This window comes from Larus michahellis, chromosome 13 (assembly GCF_964199755.1).
Source record: "Larus michahellis chromosome 13, bLarMic1.1, whole genome shotgun sequence".
In the NCBI taxonomy this organism is placed as follows: Eukaryota; Metazoa; Chordata; class Aves; order Charadriiformes; family Laridae; genus Larus; species Larus michahellis.
Window position 1 is genome coordinate 17231696 of NC_133908.1, and position 22881 is coordinate 17254576.

The 22881-nt window shown below is 42.4% G+C and overlaps 1 protein-coding gene across 5 annotated transcripts in view; it reads left to right on the top strand.

Annotated features, from left to right (window-relative positions):
- The first annotated feature begins 6257 nt into the window (after window positions 1-6257).
- LOC141750840 (clathrin heavy chain 1-like) overlaps window positions 6258-22881 on the top strand; it is a 37245-nt gene continuing 20621 nt past the window's right edge. For all 5 annotated transcript variants that reach the window (XM_074606658.1, XM_074606655.1, XM_074606657.1 and 2 more), the window contains exons 1-7: window positions 6258-6513; window positions 14789-14996; window positions 19090-19358; window positions 19632-19793; window positions 20577-20690; window positions 21983-22156; window positions 22437-22634. In XM_074606658.1, the coding sequence (XP_074462759.1) occupies window positions 6472-6513; window positions 14789-14996; window positions 19090-19358; window positions 19632-19793; window positions 20577-20690; window positions 21983-22156; window positions 22437-22634 (1167 nt within the window). In that variant the 5' untranslated portion in view covers window positions 6258-6471. The remainder of the gene's footprint in view (window positions 6514-14788; window positions 14997-19089; window positions 19359-19631; window positions 19794-20576; window positions 20691-21982; window positions 22157-22436; window positions 22635-22881) is intronic.

Consider the following 22881-nt stretch of genomic DNA (forward strand, 5'->3'; position numbering starts at 1 on the left):
ATTTTCTCAAAAATCTAAAAGGTAGCAAACATGCATGGTTGTTGAACCTCTCCAGGAAACACCTTTGTGCTGTGTTTATGCCTTGAAAATTCCAGTTAAGACTGAAGTTCCAGAACAGCCAGTCTGTTACATTCAGGTTATATATGTTATTAAGAAACATGAAATGCAGAGAACTTCCATTAAAACCTGTTCCACAAACAAGTCAAGAGAGAGGGAGCCAAGGGTGCGTAAGAAAATTAGGGTGACTTTTATCTTCAGCTTCCTGAAATCCTACAAGCTGACAAAAAAACCCCCCAAAACCAAAAAACAACCAAACTAAACCTAGGGCCTGTGTGTTACACAAAATAGCATTACATAGTCTAATAAAAACCTGGTTTTGAAGGGGAGAACACAGTTCAGGAAATAATGGTGTTTTAAAGAGGGGATTTCTGAACCTATCTTTAAAGTTAATGCCGATAGAGGTACAGATTCAGACAAAAGCAGGAATTTGGGCATAAAGAAAGGAAACAAAAATACTTAATGAACAAAACAACTAATTCAAGAAGGTGTAGGCCTTGGTCAAATATTTTTTTTTCCCATGATTTGGGTTGACTGCTTCATAGATTTGCTAATAAGGGCTGAACCCCTGCTTCAGCCATTCCTTCTAAATAAAAGTCTCTCTCCACTCTCTGGCTGCCTATTTTCATGAAACTTGCAGAAATCTACTATCTTTGAGCTTATTCCTCTCATCACACACGGATGAATTTGGCCAATGGTCTTAAAACTTACTATGGTGGGGAAAAGGAAATGGGCAAACATAGGGAAAGCATAATCATAAAAGACTTGTCTCCTTCTGGGGATGGGGGGAATTCATGGCTTGTGAATTTAGAGAGTGCTTCTTTCCAGGATTAAGAGAAGGGGAAATATATTGTAAAGGCCCTATAGAAAATTAAAAGTCTGTTTACCATCTGCATGGTTTATTACTACACTTTAAAACCTAACGGGGTTTCCGCTCTTCTTGGCTTTATTCTATTTCCTGGATAGTATAATAATGTTAAGAAAATGAGCACTGAGGTTTTCCTGTCAAGGGTCTATTTCAAAGGAAATAACTAAAAGGCCCTAACAGTCAATATATTCAGCATTTCCCAAATCACCCTGTTAATCTGCAACTAGAAAACATTGGTTCATTCAGTCTTGCCATAGGACAGAAGAAATAACGAGGAGACTGAAGACCACTTCAGGTCCTTTACAGCCTTTTATTCTTGCATGCTATTTATGCACACTTACTAGTTATGCTCCTAAATGGTATCTAACCATTCAGACCATTTAGGCTAAGATTTTACATGGTCTATTTATAAGCGTAGCTTGGTTTCCTTACATTCCACAACTAGTGAAATTAGCAATAGGTGCACACTTGATTTATATTAGCTATCTCATTTCTTTCCATTAGTTCTGTTTTCAAAGCACAGGTTCACCCTCTATCCACTTGACGGATGAACTGCCAGAGAAAACATTCTGGAGGAATTCAGCTTCTAAAAAGGCTGACGTAGCAAGCAGCCCTGACCCATCTGTCATGATTTTGAAGACAAACGTTGACTCCCATGCCTTTTATTCGGCTTTGCGTCACTGACCAGTAGACCTCTGTTTTTCCAAGGTTGGTCTGGAAGAGTTGCAATTTCAGCTAATATATTGCTGTGAAAGTAATTCAGCATCTGTGCTGCAAACCTCGGAGAACACCAGTGTCCACAGAAGAAGCAAACGACTATATGAATGCACACAGAACATGAATGTCAGCGCACTGCACAAACAGAAATGGCTTCTTTAAATGGAAAGGCTTCTGGGAGGAAAGACAGGCATATTGTTTGCAAGTTACAAGTAAACTACGTATCATGGCATTAGCTCTGTGGGGAATCTAAAGACCTGCAGCCTGCACTGCTACTGCCTCTAGACACTTCTGTTCATTTTGACATTAAACGCTATCAGAATCTATCATCTCCAGCAGAGCTTCCCATGCACAGGGAATGCAGGATGGGGTTTCACAGACCAAACTAAATTCATAAAGTGACCTTTATCAAAAACATGTCAGGAGTTAAATCCACCATAACAGGCGATTTCCTTTAAATGCTATGTGTACAACAATATTCTCCTGCCAGAGAATGAACTAGAGGGAATTTAAACATTAAACAGTTACATATTAAACAACTCTGCAACAGAATCTTTACATTTCAAGTAATTTCTTCAAAAACATTACATTTACAATTTTTACCTGTCTGCTCTCAGGAGCTTGTGCAATGACTTAGAAAAACCACAGAAGAAACTCATCCAGAGCCTCAGACTGCTTCATATGACCCAGAGTTGTGCATTCAGTAAGAAGAACAGATGGGAAAAGGAGAACTGAATTCCACAGGAGAAGAACATTATTTGAATGGAAGTTTGCACTAAAATGGAGAATGATTGCAGGACATGCGCAAGGAGTCAGTTCTGGATGGAAGACGAGGAGAGGAGACAGTTCTTGACTCAGCAGTGAGGAGCCTGTTGGAAGAAGAGAGGAGACAGATGGGAGGAAAGGGGAGGGCTGCGCCGTCTCCAGGAGACAAGCTGGAAAGAAGTCCAAGGAGCGAGGGTGTGGTTCGAAAAACAGGGCGTACAATTTCAAACTGGATCCTGAAGAAATAGGGCAGTCAGTGAGGGCCTTGAGATGCACGAAATGTCAATTTTCTCTGTGAGAGACAAAATCAGAACTTCTGGAGTTGTCGTGATGCTCTGTCTTTGCTGCACCACATCTTCATGCTGTGACCACTGATACAGCATTTGTAAGGTTTGCGTTTATCTGTTAGGCAAAACGGTGACACTCAGACAGTGCCAGTTAGCATACAGCTGGGAACAGATGCGGATCAAGCATTCTGTGTTCAGTGCTGTGCCACGCACATCAGACCTATGGCAGTTTGTAGTTGTCAGCGGCAACCTGGAGCTTTACTTGTTCACACTCAGGCAGGTCTCCCGCTGTCAGTACGTGGATGCTCTCTCATATAGGCCAGAATATGTGCTAGTGCCTTTTTTTTTTAATCAAAATAGTAAAGTGGCCAAACATTTGCAAATGGAACACTTTTGTAGTTAAACGATAATTTGAACTGATGTTGTTCAGTTCCAAGACTCCAAGAGGAACACTTAAGAGAAATGCACATTGCTTTTCCAGTGGCACTTCGTTGGCTGATTCTGTGAGAAGACGACTAGGAACATGCACAATACATATAACATTTTTCCATGTAAATAACAGCCCCTCCAAGGCAAAAATGCAGCACTTCTTAGGGCAGTTCTCAAATACTGAAAAAGAGCACCAGGCTGCCACCCATAGAAGGAGCCAGAAAACCAAACATCTGGAGGACAGCAACTTCTGAAAAAATAAACACTTACCAGGAGCTTTTCCACTTGCATTGTTAAAGGATTGCTAGGGATTACACCCTTCTCACCTGCTAAGTGCTGTAGCTCTGCCTTTTGTAAAGGAGAAAGAGAGTAGCAGTTAGCTAGTCAGAAGGGTACTAGCACAGCAAGCAATTAGAGACTTGAGACCCCCTACATTTCCTTTTAATAGACTATAGACTGTAGGAGAAATACCTTAAATAAGGCCAGTAGTGCCTCTCCATTGAGAGATCCCAAACTAAATATAGAAAACACGGTTAAAAGACGCAGTTAAAACATCCATGCACGTGGCTGACTGTACAGAGGTCAGTTTCTTTAGCTACAGAAGCTCAGCTAGTTGCTGAGAAACGATGGCAAAATGCTTTTCCCACTTTTTTGATTGTGTCAAAATTTCAAACGCTATCAGCTAGCTCTTAGAACCGATCATGCTTGCGAAGAAACTAACCCTTGTCAGCAGCAAAGCCAGGTGTTAAAAAGAAGAGATATTTAAACACAGAGCAGCTTAAAGAAGGTACAAATGAGAAAGACATCAGGAGACAAAAGTGTGGCAAAGCACTTTAACATAAAGTGAGATGCTTTTTTTACTACAGAAATTATGGAATGTTGTAATTAGGATCTGGCCAGCTGGGAGTGGGCATGAAGCATTATATTATTAACACTGGATTGAAGAAATATAACAGACCTTTAATTTTAATTATACTTTAAAAGAGCCTTGATTTCCTTGCCAGTGATCTCTCTCGTTCGTGTCAGCAGTTTAGTGGCAGACTACTGAGAGTGACTGCACACAGTACCCAGTGGTTTTCGTGCATTTGTAATTCTTGCTAATAAAAATATCTCAGAGACAGAACTGTTGTTTCTTTCCTCTGTCACAATTTTCTTTAAAATATAAATTATAAAAAAATATATATCCTATAATGATGTACATTACTTAAGAGGTCCTACTTCATTTGTGAAATAAATGATGAAAGTCTGTGGCTCGTTTTTTTAAAACAAAGCTAGTTAGCTATACATTAGAAAGCCAAAGCTAGCAATTGGAGCTCAGGCTATAAATAATTAGCATCCATAAAGTAACTGTGAAGGAGAGCAGTTGACAAAGGAAAACACGAAACAAGTTCATTATACCAAAATGGGCTGGTTACAGATCATGTCCTGACATCCCACCAATGGTCCTGCCTCTGCAGCACTGTTGCCTTGCCCTCATTTAAAAATTGATATAGCTAACCCACTGTAAACAAGCTGCTACTAACAAACCTATGGAGTAGATGCTACTTGTGGGAAAGTAATGGAAGATCGGTGAGGAGGGTTGTAAATATGCTCAAGTGACTCGCACCTGGGGTGCTGGGAAACATATATTACACTAATTGTTGTTCAGTCTTATGTGCTTGCTAGTAGAACATCTGCACTTAGATAACGTAAGTCTGTGATGGACTCAGGAACACCTTATCTAGCTGCTTAAGAATCCTGCCCAAAGCACAGTGATCAAATCACAGTGGGAAAACTATGCCTGCTTGAACCCTTGAAATACGGCCGAGAACAGGGAGTCTGTGCGCTCTCACTCTCACTAACAAGGACTCTCTTGCTAATAAGGACTCTCTCTTGCTCCACGGTGCCTGTGTCCCCTGCTTGCGTGTCCCTGCTAGGGTGCTGCTTCAGAGATTCCCCGATCCATGAGGTATCACGATTAAATTTGTTCTTCGTCTTTGATCCGTGGTTTTATGGTTGTTGCTGCATCCTGCCTGCATCGGCTCACACACTCAAATGGCTTTTGAGACCATGTAAAGAAAAGTTGTCTCCACCTCAGCTCCACTTTTGCTTGCTTTCGAGAGAACAGACCTTGGTGCCTAACCCCAATCGTGAGTCCTCCGGGGAGAGCTAGAGATCCTAGATTTCCTGGGCGGTAGGGCTTTGGCAGCACCTCAGTCCCAGCACCTCCTCCCACCTGTTCAGTGGGCTGTTCAGGGACTGGGTTTCCTCAGTCCAGCTGCGGACCTTCAGGTCCCCCACACACGGCAAAGGCGTCCCCATGGCTGCAGCCTGCGATTGCGCGCCGGTCGGAACCAAGGTGTCCAGCAGTCATGCCTACGATTCCTTTGGACACCTAACCCAGTTTTGGTAATTCCCAGTTTAATGTATTAAAAATGTATGAGGTTAAGTAAAAATAACAAGGTTTTAAATTGTAATATATTTGGAATTGTTTTAATCTGCCTTCTGGTTTTAAGTCTTCACGGGTCCCTTGTTCACAGGGGTCACTGAGACGTGGTGGCTGCCCTGGCGCTTCTGCACCCAGCTGGGGACCATGACTGTCAAAGGCCACAACTGCCCCTGCTCCCCTGTGGCCAGGCCGCGGGCCGGCAGGCAGGAGGAGCGGGTCTGCTCCCGGCCTTCAGTGCCCACCAAGGGCCACAGCCAGGGGGCGGGGCGGCGCCGCGGAGCCCCTTGCCTTTCCCCTCACCCACGGCGGGAGCCTCGCAGCTCTGAGGGGGGCATCACGCCCGGCACCGCCGCCCCAGCCCTGAGGAAGGGCGGGAGGGAACCGTACGGGCCGCGGCACCCCCCGGCCGCCGCGCGGAGATGGGGAGGGGGTCGGGTCACGTGAGCGCGTGTGGCAGCGGCGGAAGGATACGGGGGGTCTGACAGGTCCTCCAGCCCTCTTCACTGGCCGCAGCCGGGTTGGCGGGAGCCCCCCGGCTCTTCCGAACCCCCAGCCCAGCCCTGCCACTCAGCAGGAGCGGGGGGCAGCGGAGGAGGGGGGGCGGCGGGAGGCAAGGGCGGGCGAGAGGCGGGGGAAGAAGGTCCGCGGAGAGGGACTATTTGAGGAGACCCTGGCAGGCTGGTGACGTGCGGAGTGATCCCGCCCCGGAGTGAGCGGCCCCGAGCTGAGGCAGGGGAGGGAGGCGAGCCCGCCGGGGCGCTATCCCAGCGAGGGCTCTGCGCCTGCGCCACCTCCCCCTCCCCTTCCCCTCTCCTCCCTTCCCCTCCTCCCCGCTGCCGAGTGGGGTGCAGCGGCGCCTGCCCTGCTGCCGCCGCCGGCCCCCGCCCCGCGTCCCTGCCCTGGGGAGCTCGCCCCCAGCCATGGCTCAGATACTGCCCATTCGCTTCCAGGAGCATTTCCAGGTGAGCAGCGGGGGGTGGTGGGGCCGCAGGGAAGGGGCTCCCCCTCCTCTGCCTCACCCCGTCCCTCAGAGAGGGGGGGGCCGCGGCCTAACCGAGGCTGGGGGCGTGCTGAGGGGAGGGGGGGCTGGGCCACGGGGGCGCCTCCTGCGCCGCTGCTGTGGCGGGGGGACTCCCTCCCTCATTCGCTCCGATGCGGAGCCGCCGTCCCGCTGCGCGCCGCGGGAAGGCGCGCGGGGCCGAGCCCGACCCCGGTGCGGGCTCCCGGGCTACCGCCTCCCTCCGTCCATCCATCCCCCGGGCTGCCTCTTCGCGGAGTGCCCGCGATTTGTGCAGAGTCACTCGCCGCCTGAGGGACCTCCCGCTCCGGGGAGGTGCCGGGCCGGGGCCGGGCTGCTCTCCCCGGCCACCGCGGGGGCTCCCCCGCCTCAGTTTAGGTGGGTGTCTTAATCTTGGAGAGGGATCGAGGCTTCTCTCTTTTACCTAAACGACCATCAGCATTCGGATCGCGGAGGTTCATGGGGACGTCTTTCTGTGCAGCTGCCAACTGGGAGGAAATTGGTGAGATGAGGCGCAAGAAAGCATTTGGACTTGGAAGCTGCACAGCCTCTGTCCCTCTTTCCAAACGTAACAATATTAAAAAACCCCATCCCTAAAAATGTCATAGTTCCGTTCTTCATAGCCTGTGAAAACCATAATGCCAGTGTTGGAAAAGATCCATGACTAATGGATGCAGCACAGACAAACCAGTTTATCTGTTTCCTTGTGAACTGATGATGAGGGAGGGTTGTAAATGGAGTGAGAGAACACCGGTCTCTGAACATGCAGTTTGAGGTAGGAATTAAAGGAATTTGCTAAATGAATGAGAGAACAGGAAGTGGACTTGGCAAGTCATCCTTCTGTCTCTGTACCGCCCCTTTCTGTCAAATCAGCATCCATTTCAAAATATGAACAGGGTATCATCCATCAGTGTGGACTTTGTGCCACTTCAAGCATTTCAGCTTGGGAAATGGTTATTGCAGCTGCCAGCCTCCTTTGGGAAGTGTTTTTCTGCGTGACTGGAAGAACTGTCTTGATCACTCCGGAACGAGCCTTAGTGTGAAAAACAGCAATAGGGCAAGCGAACTCCAGAAATATCTAATCTCCGTGTACAAGGGAGCAGACACACCTGTCTCCTCAGAGTTGACATGGATTAAGAGAGTTTAACATAGTGAAGAAGAATTATACTGTCACTCTCCCCACCAATGTCCAGTATAGCAGTGATTGTAGTAACATCCAGTGAATCCCAAAGAGCTACAGTACAGCTGTCTGAGTAAGAAACTTGGGATCAAAGTGTTTCTGATGTCAGATTCTCCTTAGAAGCATGTGGTTCTTCCAGTTTAAAACTAGCAAACATAACCACTCCTGCTGGTTGTGTTTGGGCTATACAATAATGATGAGAGAATATCACACTTAGTATGTCATAGGTGTATTGTGCTGCTTTGCTTATTAAATGAGTGTTTCTGTAAGAGCGAGCGTTGTGTGTCTTGCAACATTGCCAATATTGGCATTGTGGTACTTCTGTTTTGGGTGGGGGGCTAGCAGCTTCTCAAGGGATTTGTACTGAAGTCATATTCTATTTTGTGCTACCACCTGCTTTTGCTCTTAAATAATTTGGTCTAGAACTGGGCTTGAGGGACTGTTTCCCAGCATGGACGCTGCAGAGAGGAGCAGGGGAGACCTTGGGACCCCTGCTGCTAACATGTAGGACCAAACTCTTCTTCTGGATTCACTCGTTCCTGCTTCTTCCCCCAATTCGAGTGCGGTAGCTCCAAAGCAGTACTCTGCTACAGAGAAATTGAGATTAGTAGTAGCTGGGAGTAGGAATGCAGTCAGCCTTCTCGGTGCTTCTTCTGCAGTTGTTTCTACTTGGTGGGATGAACGTGGAGGGAAATCGGAAGGAATGTGGGAACTGGTAGTGTTTGCTCTGGCTGGATATCTGCAGTGCATTTTTATCAGCTCTAACTTAATATTACATGTTGTAAACATCCAGAGTCATGTGTAAATGATACATGATGCTTGACTGGTAGAGAATTCGTTAAAAGATTAGGCCTTCACTCTTCTTCCTAACGTTTTGCTATCACCCGTATATTTAGCTTTATCAGCTTAATGTCTTTTGTACCCCTCACCCCACGCCCATTACTTCGAAGAAATTGGCTTGGCTACAGTTAAGTTGTTACCTTTAAAATTAGTGTAGCTGGTCTACTGCTGTGCTCTATCCAAAAAGGCTACAATTCCTTATAATTGCTGTGTTACAGTGATCCTGCATTAAATATTTCTGCACCTTAAGTCAATCTGTGTACTGTTTATACCTGTAGGCATTTTAATTAATATGTCTTTAAGTGGTTAGAATAGCTGTTAGTGCTCTAATTACTCAATTCCAAATTCAGACTGGTGCTGTTGAATCATTGTTTCACTTAAGTTCAGAGTCTTACCAAGATAGTTGTCTGTACTTTACTAAAAGAACTGAAGCACACAGAAAGTCCTCTCCAGAGAAGCTACACATAAGTTGTAGTGCTAAATACTGAACTCTTCTCTCCCACTCTCTCTAGCTGGAAGTGGATAAATGATAGTGTGAAGTGAAACAGCGATCTTGGTCCACATAAAATTGGAGGAGTAGAGATCGGCAGACTGTTTACATTCCTTGTGAAGCTCATCTTGCTTTATATTGCTCATCCTCTGACTGAACTGTAGCTCCAAGCCTGTGCAGGAGGAGCGATTGCCAGTCACAGTGCATGCTAAATTTGAAGTTGTTAGAGCTTGTACGTACAAGTCCTGTGTGAGCATGTCAGCTGAAAGATGGAGAATAGCTGCAGTAAAAGAAAGATATCTAGGTCTTGATGTGGTAGTAGTCAAGCTGAGAATGAATGCAAGTCTTCCTGTTTGTTTAGCGTCATTTAATGCAATTGAACAGTTTCTTTTAGGTGTGGACTCTGTAGCTATGAGTCTTCACAAATTCATAAAGAGCTTGCATCTTGCGCATTCTTCCTGCAGAGGATATCATAGTTAAGTCCCATAGCAAAGGAGGGGAATAAAATAAGGACTTGTTTCTTATCTATCTGATGGCTGACCAGCTGCAGCAGTACAAACTGTGCCAGCCCTGCTATAGTGAAATACTAGTACACACTACTTAAGCTACTGGGATTTAATTGGGTTCTTAACTCTAGGGCTTCTGTTGGAGCAGTGAATTATAAATTACTTACCAGATTGAACGCTTCCAAGGGGATTGTAGTTTACAATGGAAGGGCTGTAAAAGACTAAATATACTCATACATAGACTGGAAGCAATGTTACTGGAATTCAGTGAACAAAGTGTTCTTGATCTAAAATTGAACTTTTTCTTTACTTAGTCCTTGGTTTGTTCTTAAAAGCTTGTCTTTTCAGTTGGTTGTGTTTTTCGGTTTTCACTAGCAAAAAAATCTCTGCTTGCCTGTGGAGAAAGCTGTTACTTGTACAAAGTCTCAGGTTCCTAGGTTGGGGCTTCATCCCTTAGATGGATAGACACATCGATCTGTAGGCAGGATTCCGCTTTCTGTTGAATAACTAATACAGACTCTTGAGCACAACCAACTAATGTGAAAACACTTGTGTGCATGACATGCTCTTGATGCACAAGTTTTATGCATCTTGGTGCAGTACTGAGAAGTTAGGGTATACTGGTTTTAAACATAAAGAATGCAGATTTACTTGTGACATTTTCTGGGTGAAAACACTTTTTGTTTGGATAGTCCGAGATGTCTTGTTAAGAATTGCTATCTGTTGTGTAATAGGCATGACTGAGATGAAGTGTAATAATGGCTTTCGTGAGTTTGCTTTGGCTGGACATGTGGACTTAAAAGCACTTAGGATATTTGCAACCTGTAAATGATTTTTTTGGACTTGTATCCAAAAGGTAGGGCTACATATCATGACTTGATTCAGCTATTTAGAGTTGAAGAGACCATGTTTGCTCACTGAATTGAAAAGTGCCCTACATGTGGTAGGGAGACTCATTCAATAGATGATCTAATCGTCATCACTGACATACAAGTTTTTTGTGTAGGGAGTAACTGTCATTTAAGATGAAATCCTAATTGCAACTGCAACTAAAACCTGTGAGCTGGTGGTGTTGCATGTTTCAGCTGTTGTGTACTTCCTTGATGTCCTTCACAGGTCAAGATGGGAACTATAGCAGGAGATGAGATACAGGTGGGCAGTTGAGAGGAGATGTTCAACAACTGTATGCGGATCCTTATTGAGTGTGATTATAACTTCATATATTCACATGAGTAAGAGAGTTCTGTATTACTGCGTTCTTGTTTTGTATTATGCTTAAAATGATATGTGCTTACAGAATTTTTAGCAAGCAGTTTTTAATATTTGGCTACCTGTAGCCTCTTTCTGAACCTTACTCTTTTCTAGTGGGCTTAAAAACCAATAGTTGATTGCCTCTAAAAAGCACTTCCACTAGAGCTGTGTGGCATAAAGCTGAAATGGGATATTTACTGAACCCTGAAGGGATCTTAAATTCACAGAGTTCTTCTGACTCCAGCATTTGACTGGTGGTATGTCCCAAATATTGGAGTGTCAGTATTGAACAGGTAGTAAGTTAGGCTTAAGTATGTCCCATTAGAGAAATGGACTTAGTTTGAAGACTGCTAGTATCGTATCGATGTCTCAGTTGGTCTGTGCTGACTCAGTCTGGATCGCTGCACTCCACAGAAAGGGAAATGCATTAGAAAGTCCCATATTTAGTAGAACTCTTGTGTAAAAACATCTCAACTCCATTTCTTAGCAAATGGTACCATGATGGTAAAGTAGAATGGGGAAAGACTAAATCTCAGATTAATAGTTGTATTTCATCTTAAGTGTAGGATTTGTATATCTTCATTAGGGCTGAGAATCAGATAATACATCTCGGGTTAGTCTTTACCATGTCACTAATTTCTTAGTATCTATAAGATGCTTAAAAGTAAGTTTGGTATCTAATCCAGCGTGCCGTAATACTATATATCTATGAAGCAAAAATCTTTGTTGTCTGGCTCATTGAGCCTGATAGTGAAGATAGTTCTACACTATACGTGTAGATAATGGGCATTAGGGCATGAAAGGGTAGGGGAGGCATTATGCTGTTACTCATAAAACAGAATGTTATCTTTTCTTCTACAGAGAGGCTTACGGTAAGCTAAGTGGGGGTGCTTGGTAGGGTTTAACTGGATTACCTGGAAGTAAAGTATGGGGTAAAATCATGGAAGGAGGGTATCCCCACAGTAAATGTCCCTGGAATGACTTTGCAATATTGAATCCTTCTTTTCAGAAGAAGGCAATCTTAGTTTGAGAGTACTGCTTGCCTAAGAAGCATAATAAAAAATGAAAATTCAGTAGCAATTGAGAGGCCTGATGTTTACTCCTTTATGAAAATAAACTGCAAAATCTCTAGTTAATACATACAAACTTCAGTAATGACCTGTAGCACCTTCACCTGAGGCCTTTTAAGATATATAGCTAAATGCTTGTTGCCTCCTGTAATAAAGTTTTCTTAATTTTGTGCTTGAGGAGGAGGGGAAGGTGCTTTAGAACAACGTAGTCCAGGTTGTCCTGGCAGGTTTGTCCCATCCAGGGTAGAAGTGATGCTGGCTAATGTCCCTTTGTTTGGTGGTAAAGGGATTCCGCTCGTGTTCTTATGTATAGTCATAAGGAATATGCCTCTTGCACTGCTTCTGTATTACAGGAGCGCATGTGATCTGATAAAGATACTTAATCCCTCTCCTGATGGCAGGAACAGTCTTCAGTGTTTTCAGACTACTAAAATGTGAAGCTTTGTCATCATTCACTGAGGCTTGCAGTATTCATATGACCATCCTTTAGGGTGTTTTGCCTTTAAAAGATGTGACTGACTTCCCTAATAATAAGGATGACAGCGATACTCCTGCATAATTTAGCATTACATTTTCTGAAAGCTTTGCTAGATTTTATAACAGTTAAAATGGGAAATCTTAATACCAGAACTTGATGCAAAATATTACTTAGTGAAGATACCAAAAGCATTATTCTTCAATATGGATCTGATTTTGCAGTGAATAACCTTGGGCTTTAAGCAGAACTTCAAGCAGGCTGGTGCCTTGAGATTCTTACCATGCAGAATGAGTGGCCAGGGGCTGTCTCTTGAAGAGCAGGTCAAGCTGAAGCACAGTAATTGAGAAGAGACCTTGAAGAAGCTGTGTTTCTACTTCAGTATTCTGTAAATACATCTGAGTTTGGATTAATTAAATCAAGTTAGGAACTTTGCTATGCTGCAGTTAAATCTCTTGACCACTCTTGTGACAATTTAATTAGTCTCTTGGTAGATGGACTCAGATCATGCTCAACATTAAAGTGCTCAGGTGTACTATGTGCATATGTCATTTGTCACAACAAGTGGATGTTGTCTGGCCTAGACCATGTGACCAAGAACAGTGGAATATTAAGGGCCCATCATTTATTCCCCTGTTATTCAAGGTCACAGAAGTTGATGGAGCTACAACTTGTATGTTTATTGGGTTCTAAAACTTTATGCATTACATATGAAAAATGCATGAGTTGTCTTGTTATGGAAACTTCTTTCCTTACTGACACAGAAGCCTGTAACAGCTGCATGCCCAGTGGAGATTTGTTTTCAAAACTCTAGTTGCAAGCAGCTTCTTGTGTTCTTGTGCCTAAACTTTGATTCTCTTTTGGAATGAATGGTACCTACTGAAGTTTACTAGTGTGTATTGAAGTATTTACCTATGAAGTGCGGTGTTCGCTGAATGGTGTCAGTTTTGCTGAGACATGCTTGTGGGTGGGATTACAAGTGCGTACATTTGGGTTGTATTGTATTACTGAAACTTGAGTACATTGAGATTAGCAGTTAGTGAGCTGAATAGCTCTTCATTAGTAAACTAAACAGAAAACAAACAATTCCTGACGTATTCTCAGGCACAGTCCTGACACACCATGTTTCTAGGTATCTCTGTTACATACCCAATTTATGATTTAGTGAGTAGCTTTCCAGAAGCTGTAACAAGCCATGATTATCCAGATCAAAACACACTAAAATGGTGTTTGTGTCACCATCATGGGACTTGTTGCTCAAGAAGTTTAGTCTATTGTATGAAGGTCCTAGTGGTATGTATCAGAGTCAAGGTAGGTAATCTCTATCCTGTCTCCTTGAGGGTAGTCATTTTTCACTTGCAGTGCACTGAAAAGTGGTGTAGGTTAATCCCTTAAGAACGTGCAGTGAAGCTGATACTGTTCCTCTGCTTGAAAAGCATTGCTCTGGGGCATAAAGCAGGTGCTCAGGCCTATCACGGTTAACTGTTACATAAAATGCCGCTTGCATACATACCGAGCTGGGGTGTGCTCATAGGTAAATCTGATTTACTGCATACCAGTTGAAACAGTGATAGTCATTCACTGCCACCTCCTCCTGTTAACTGGAAATTGGAAGTGAATGGAAACAAAGTTAACACAAAAGGATGAAAATGAGAAATAGCCATCTTCTAGAGCAATCTATTCAGTGGCACAAAATGACTTTAAGTTACATTAAGAGTAAATGCTTTGTACCTGCTGTCATATGACGAGGGCAAGTTACGTTTTGAGAGTTGGACATAAGGCTGGAGGAGGCCTGCACTGAAATCCCTGCCTTTGTTGTTGAGCCAAATGGCGTGATATCCTGGGCAAGGAGAGATGGAATGACTGATTGTTTTAACACATCCTTCTTAGTTTTCACTGGTAAGAATTAGATTCTAAGATGAACAAGTCCACTTGTAAGAATAGGCCATTTGAGACCCGCTATGTAGACTTCATTCGGTAATGGTTGCATAAGGGTAATTGGTTCTTTCCATAAGACCCGCTGCCGCTGTACCTTGTAGTTCTGCCACTTAAGTTTTTAATATCAAATTTACCAGCCTTGCTAAGTCTGAAATAGTGATGCTACTGATAGTTTACGGCCTATCACGTTACTAGAACCAGGTTAAGCAATACATGCTTAAGTTAAAACTCCTTTTAATTTGCATCAATAACACAACTTTGGAATGTCTTTAGGACTTGAATACTAGGAATTGTGTAGTTCTTTACCTATGGAACAAAGAGAAGATAGATCATAGTTCCATAATATATACTCTTGTCAGACAAATATGCCAGTCTTGCATTTCCTGCTGGAAGAGACTTTAGACATAGAGGTTTGAGTTAGCCTTTCCATGTTGAAGGTCTAACAAAGCACTCTCTTATATCTTTATAGCTCCAAAATTTGGGCATTAACCCAGGAAACATTGGATTCAGTACCCTAACAATGGAATCTGACAAGTTCATCTGCATCAGGGAGAAAGTGGGAGAGCAAGCACAAGTAGTGATAATTGACATGAGTGATCCAACAACACCCATAAGACGTCCAATTTCTGCCGAAAGTGCCATCATGAATCCAGCCTCTAAAGTAATTGCGCTAAAAGGTGAGTAACCCTTTATTATTGCAGTATGAAACCTACCGTTTAGCTGTAGTATTGCTTACGTATGCTCTTAAGATTTATGTAAACTTTCTAAGAAGAATGTATATGAGGATAAGAATTCTTGCCTGAACTTGCATGCTGTATTTTTGGCAGTGGATTTCTCAGTAATCTTTGGATGATTTGCCTCCAAGTAGGTGTGAGATGCTTGGGCTTGGCACTGCAGCCTCCTATTCTCACTGAGGACCAGGTCAACATATGGTATACTTTACCTTTAAATAGGTGTCGTAAACGTAATGGACACTTGTAAAGGTGAATAAGAATGTAAAGCCTTTCTTACTCTCTGCTCTGTGCTGGCCCTTTCTTGTAGCTCTGAAGAGCTTACTAGATACCAACAAAATGTCATAACCAGTAACTGTGAAAGTCTGAATGTACAAGAATGTTAAGTTTGGCCATCGTGAGAATCTTGCACATAGAAGACTTCTGCTGACCAGTACCTGTGATGTTGATACTGCCTTTATGTAGCACTCTGAGCTCAAAGAAGTAATTTTTAATGTATTTCTGGCTCTTTTCTTTAATGACTGACTTCTGATATTGAATCTCAATAACTGTCACTTACGATGTACTTTTCTTCCTGCATCTTATCTAAACAGATGGTGAGTTAACTTTGTCATGACATTTCATGTTCGGTAGTACAGAATGGTCTAATCTCATAAAAAGTACTGAACTTTAAGGTAGCCATTTGACAGTTCACTTCATAGCCAGGTGGGGAATCTTAATCCTCAACTGGTATTATAGTGAAAACATTCTCCATTGGCTTATTGCTAACCATTTGGCTGCTTTGACTATTGACTGTACCAAGTGAAGGAGAAGAGTATGCTCTTAATGTTTGTGTGTGTGTATATGATGGAAGTACAGTTGATAGACAAAACCAAGTCACAATATTTTTATGAGAGACCTCTACTAGCATGTCCTGTGTGCTATTCATTTCTGCCTGAGTGTGTGTTTTAATGTGAAAGGTCATGGTGAAATTACTTAGGGGTCCAAGAAACAACTATCCTCAGAACTGGTACAAAAACCGTAACTTTTTGTCTTTGATCTCAGGCTTATACTGGTGTTAGGGGAAAACTAACGTGTTAATGTTTGACTTCTTATCTGAATCACAGATTCAGCTGATGCTTATACATCTTGCAAAGGACTGCCTTACCTGGGGTGTGGGTAAAGGCAACAATGAAAAAATAATTTCAGATCTGTTAAGAGTTCACTGTCCTTAAACTTGGACCCCTTTAAACAAACCATATTGGCAAGGAAAGTGCCTTCTCTACACTAGCAGAGCTTCATCTAGCTCTTAAAAGGAAACTACATAATCTGGTTTTAAAACTAACCTACTAACTAAACGGATTATCATCAGCTTCAAAGAATATAGCCTTATTCTTGCCAGTGTTAAGACTTGCTCAAAAGAAGTATTGTTCTGTCCATGCAGAGCGAATGAGCTTGTCCTCTGAAGAGCTAAGGTTGGGTGAATGATGTCACATTGACATGCAAAATTGTGTTGTCAGGTATTGCAAACCTAATGATCTCTTCTTCTATAAAAAAAATCTAATGACCAAAGGGTTTGGTAGAAAAGAAGACGAATAGAGCTATCTAACCAATATGTTGTTACCTGCAATAACCAGCAGAACTACACTGAAGACCGTGGTTTAAGTCAGTCTGTTGCTCCAGACTTTCCCTGCTGATTGACTGAGACTTCAGTAGTCAAAACTGTTGTGTGTTGTGACTCAGTGTGCCATGATAAGGAGTTGCTCATAATCTGAGGATTACTGAGCAATAAACATACAAACCTACCCTCAGAAAAAGAAATGAAATGGTTCTTGATTTAAACTGAAGTACAGTATGCACAATTTCATTTCTGGATTGCATGTGGCATTCTCCTGGTGTACCGAGATTAATGCTTTGTCCTTGTTTTCATGATTCTTTTGCTTTGCTCTGTACCGAGAGTACTCCCCAGTTGCTGTAAGTGGAGAATGTAGCACTCGGGTGCATCCATTCTTTGTGGAATGGAGAAACTTCATGCTCCAGTGAACTGAAATGTAAATTCTGTGTTCAAAAGATGAATCTGCTTACTTGACTACTCCTGTAGAGAATAGTTTGAGTAGATTGAGCAGTCTGGTAGTTTGATCAGAAAAACTTACGTAAGAGTCTGGCTTTTTGTCTCAGATCTTGGCCTAAGAAAGAATTCAACTAGACATGAGACTCAAACACACACTTGCCCTCACTGTGACTTTATGGCAGGTTCTGCTCTCGTAATCCAAATAACCGATTTTTTTGTAGTTTAGAGTTCTGAAGTTTGAATTTATGTTGCCACACTTAGCTGCCTGATGAAGCTTCTGAAGCCATTTCCAATTGTAACATAGCAGTCAAATTTAGTCTAGAAAATAGCCAAGCACGAGCTTTTAACTCATTTTAGTGGATTATTGGTTTCTTATATGTTCTTAAAACTAAGAAGGACATCCTGCTTCCTTTTCAGCAAGACTGACTTTGAGAGCAGTTTCTGTATGCACATTCCTGTTTAGATGGTGACTAGAGCCCTTCTAGAACTACTTGTCTGCCTTCTGCATGTGAGGCTACACACTGTGGAAGTTCCAAAAATCAATCCCTTGATAGCACCACTCCACCACTGGACAAATTGTTGTCTAATCCAGTAAATACTCTGTTTCCAACTATCGGTTTACAGCTGGTGTTAGGCCTGGGTTTTTTGCATTTGCACAATACAGTTAACTACATGTGCAGAGAAAGGTCATCAAAGAGGCTGCTTTTGGTCCCAGGAAAAGCTATCAAGCCATCCTGGGAGCTAGATCAGGTTAGCAGTTCTTTATGCAGTTAATTCAGGGAGCATAAATGCTGCATGTGGTAGCTCTGAAGTCTCGCATTGTCTCTTGACACTGCATTAAACTGACATGATCAGCTTACTATATAAATTATGCTAAAATGTTTTAGGGCAGTCAGAGATGCATATTAATGTAGGGTTAGTATCTCTTGAAAATGAATCCTTAGTGGCCAGCAGCTTTCATCTATCAAAACTTCCCAGTAGAAGGAACGTCTACCAGTTTGAACATCTAACCAGTGTTACTAGCAGGGAAAACACTTCTGAAATGTGGATAGAAATAATGGCATTACAAGCCAATACTCTAGCAGTCTGAGTGGGTGTCTTGTGAACAGAAAACAATATTCCTGGAGCTGAGTCGTCTCATCTGTAGTGAAGAAAAATGTCACTTTGACTTCCTGAAAGGAATAGAGTTCCTTATTCTTTATAGGTTCATTCAATTAACGTTAATTTTAAGTCTACCCTTACTAGCTGCTTCTGGTAGTTAAAAGGAATACTAAAGTCAAGGTTAAACCTGCAATATAATTACCTAAATCACAAAGCAGTAACCTTAACTGGAACTAAAACTCCAAACCTTTCTGTAACAACCTTTCTGAACTTTTGACTGGCCTCTTCAATAGGCACTTGTTGTATTGCTGTTGTACAGAGCCCATCCATCTCCTAATTCAGTGCACAGTTTGTTCAACAGAGAAATAAAATCGAATCTATGGTCTTTGGTTATCAAGAGCTGTTCAAGTCTCGTGCTGTTGCACTTTGTCCAGGTCACCTACAGCAGCTACTAAATTGACACGAACTAGAGCCATTCTTTCTGTTAATTATGCTGAATGACATCTACTAGGCACCTGTAGCACCTATAGTATACCAGTGCTGCTACCTAAACCAGAGTTCACACAAGCTCTGTGGCTTAGACTGTCTTTTAACTACAGCTTATAGTTAATTAAAATGTCTATGCTTGTCAGTTGTTGTAATGTCCATGTAAGTGTCCATAAGAAGCAGATATTTTTGCTTTGGGGATGGTAGAGGTGTCGCGGGTGGGGAGGGGATTCTATTTGATAAGAGCCAAGTATCAGAGGAGACTCAGATGGGACAGAACACTAACCCTGTCTGTAATGTCACTGGACTAGTGAGTTAAACAGCGTGCTTGTAAACAGACAGTCTACAGGACGGTGATTGTGGTAATCTATCTGTGATGTTTTTTGGGTTTTGTCATACTAGCTGGGAAAACACTTCAGATCTTTAACATTGAGATGAAAAGTAAAATGAAAGCCCACACAATGGCAGAGGAAGTGATCTTCTGGAAATGGATATCTGTGAATACAGTTGCCTTGGTGACGGAGACAGCAGTCTACCACTGGAGCATGGAGGGAGAATCACAACCCCAAAAGATGTTTGACAGGCATGCTAGTCTTGCGGGCTGCCAAATCATCAATTACAGAACAGATGAACACCAAAAATGGCTGCTGCTGATAGGAATTTCAGCACAGGTAAGTTACCTGGAAACAGCATGCTATGAAAACAATCGGGAGAGACGTGGCCCCACTTCACTTAATAGCTGCTACAGTTTCTTAACTTTGGTTTCTATAGATCAAAAATTCAAAAATATCTTTTGTCAAGGAATAACCTGACTTTTAATGTGAATAAAGCACTGGAGGAGGGGATGAGAGACATTTGCTGCTTTTTAGTTTACTGTCCCAAAGGTCTTGCAATAAACATTTAAAATCTTATCTTTAAAACCTGACCTTTCTTCTTTTTTCTAGCAAAATCGTGTGGTTGGTGCAATGCAGCTGTACTCAGTTGATAGAAAAGTCTCCCAACCTATAGAAGGCCACGCAGCAGCTTTTGCAGAATTCAAAATAGAGGGAAATGCCAAACCTTCTACGCTGTTCTGTTTTGCTGTGAGGAGTCCTGCAGGGGGCAAGGTAAAGTCTGCAGCTGTTTTCCTGTTCTGCTGTAGCAGAACTCGACACTAATAGAACTTTAGCGATCACACAGTTTAGTGTATGCTCTCTGAAGAACAGCTTGGGAACCACGTGCGTAGCATTATTTGGTCAGCATCAAAATGCTTCCTTTCAGTAGGATAGAAAGTGCAAAAAGTTGCTTGGGCGAAACTTAGACGTAAGAACAAATGTAGATGCAATGAGAACTGAGCTCAGGGTGTTAAAGCATCAATTCATGCCCATGTGGTGTTTTGTGTGCATAAAGTTAAGTCATTAAGCAGCCTCTTGCATCTTGAATCCACTGCAGAAAGAGACTAGATAAACCTTAGTGCTGTAGGTACATTGTTTCCATCAAACTGATAGTGGTAGTTGAATATGCTACAACTGTTGAGCAATATGTAAAGAGCTGAGGTAATGTCTCAAGCTTTCTATTCTTGTCCTGCAGGAATTGTTGATGAATTGATGAGTCTCACTCAAAACATCCTGAACAAGTTGTCTTGAATAGAAATACAGTCTGCTTTCATAGAAAGCATGAATTTTTTTTTTTTTAGCTTTTTCTGCTTTCTACTGTATCAAGTTCTGGAAAACTTGTCCCTCTGATAAGTATCTGGAGCACAGCTCCCCAGACTGTGTTGGTTCAGGATTGGGCACATGTTCATCAGCCAAGTGTGGTAGATGACTTCAGTAGCATATCTCAAGAGAGGAACTTCTTTCATGCGGCTGTACTTGCAGACAATCTTGTGACATGTACTCTTTTCTTCCTAGCTACACATAATTGAAGTAGGTCAGCCAGCCACTGGAAATCAGCCATTTGTTAAAAAAGCTGTTGATGTGTTTTTCCCGCCTGAGGCACAGACAGACTTTCCTGTGGCAATGCAGGTAAATGTTTGATGTTTGACCCACCAAAAATGAATTTTGTAGCCTGGCAAGTAGCTGCCATCTCTGTCATAAAGAATGCTTTCTACTAGGGCTTTGCTGTCATTCCTCCTAGTTCTCGGAGGAGTTTCAAGAGATTTGTGGGAGGTAATCTGGACATTAAAACAGTTTCTCAAACACAAATGTATAGGCTGTTCCAGTATTTGTCTAGATAAGGTTTGTCAACTTAAGGTTGTACTTAAAAAAAAAAAAAAACAAAACAAAAAAAAAAAAGCCCCAACTAAACTTGTACCAAAAAAACCCCTCCCTACAACAACAAAAAACCAGGCCTAGGAATACCCTCAATAGTGGTTATTTGACATCACTGACATCACTTTGGCTATTGAACTTCCTACTAATGTTCAGAGTTCTAGATAAGAATGTTACGGTGCTTGATGTAGCTTCACATGAAAGTGGCATTTCATCTACAGTAATGTCACTATAAGAGACAAATGGAACGGGGAGTCCTGTAGCAGCACACAAAAGGAAATTTGGGATGTTAATGGGAGGTTCAATAGGAAAGAACATATCTGGTTGCTTTGACAGTCTTAGCATGTCTGCAGCACTAGAAATTGTGTAATAAAAGCAAACTGTCTCAGAGCATGCAACTGCTGACCAGTCTAATAGATCAGCTTCATAAATGAACCAACAGATGCCTTAGACTAAGGTAAACAAAGCAAGCTGTCTACATGGCAGGATTCATGTGGCTCTGTACTTCAGCTTGAGGCTTAATTAACAAAACATCTGAAAAACTTGTTCCGAATTGCAAGTACTTCTTTGTAGACCATTTTGGCTTGGAAGCCTCCCCTGTTTAAGTGACTTGACAGGTAAACTGGAGTACTCAGTTGCTGAGCTTGGTTTAGGATCTGCTGGTGCTTTGAGTAGGCCTTGTTGGAAGAGAGTGGCTTTATCTCATATTTCTGAACAGAAACTTGTACTGACCTATCTAGACTAGAATGCTAATCGTGCCCAGACTTTCTCCTTCAGCCTGGCTCATTAGGATGAGGATTATGTCCTTTGCTGCAGATGAATTTTCATTTCTTTTCAGCCTCTCTATTAAGCGGAGCTATGGCTCCGAATGGCCACCAAAGCTGTACATTGCTTTGAATCTGTAAGGAAGAAGTCTGAAGCTATATTTGTTCGTAATGTCATTGCAAAGGCATGTTACTGCAGTACTGTCTTGTGACTATGCTAAAGGCAGCTGTCTTAACTGTTACAGTCTTAGTCTTGACTGATAAAAACTCATCTTTTGGCAGATTGGAATTAAGCATGGTGTTATCTACCTGATCACGAAGTATGGATATATTCACATGTATGACTTGGAGTCTGGAGCATGCATCTACATGAACCGTATTAGTGCTGATACTATCTTTGTCACAGCTCCTCACGAACCTACCTCGGGCATTATTGGTGTGAACAAAAAAGGACAGGTAACAAATCCAGCATTCTGTTTTTGAGCCTTCTAAAGCTCAGATAGAATGTAACAAACCTAATGAGTGACTTGATGCAACAAACGTCATGGAAGGGAGCAAGCAGCTATTTGATTTTTTTAGTTTTTAACCTCTCCTAATACAGAACTGCTTGGGGAGGAACTTATTTTTTTTAATAATCTACTATTTCCCTGATGGGCTGCATAGCCATTTAGTTGATATATTTCATAGTAGTTGTGGAAAGGATAGTACTTCTCAATATGCCTTTTGTCCTTGCCAGGTGCTTTCTGTATGTGTTGAGGAAGACAACATAGTGAACTATGCTACGAGTGTTCTCCAGAATCCTGACTTGGGACTGCGTATGGCTATACGTAGTAATCTAGCTGGGGCAGAGGAATTATTTGCCAGAAAGTTCAACACGCTGTTTGCTCAAGGAAGCTACGCAGATGCTGCTAAAGTAGCTGCATCTGCACCAAAGGTAAATAACTCCAAAGGTAAAGCTTACAAGTCATGGGGGTTTGCCTTGGCTTAGTGGACTTGCTTAGCTCGCTTGCATTTCAGTACTTGACATTCAAAAACTAAAGTGCTGCAATACTAGATTCATTTCTCTGCAGTTTAGTGGCTGTTCTGACTAATGTATTCTCCTGTACCCATAAAGGAGCATTTGCTATACTTTTCCAACTGGACTTGCTGTGGCCACCGACTTCTTGCTAGATTGTCGTTGG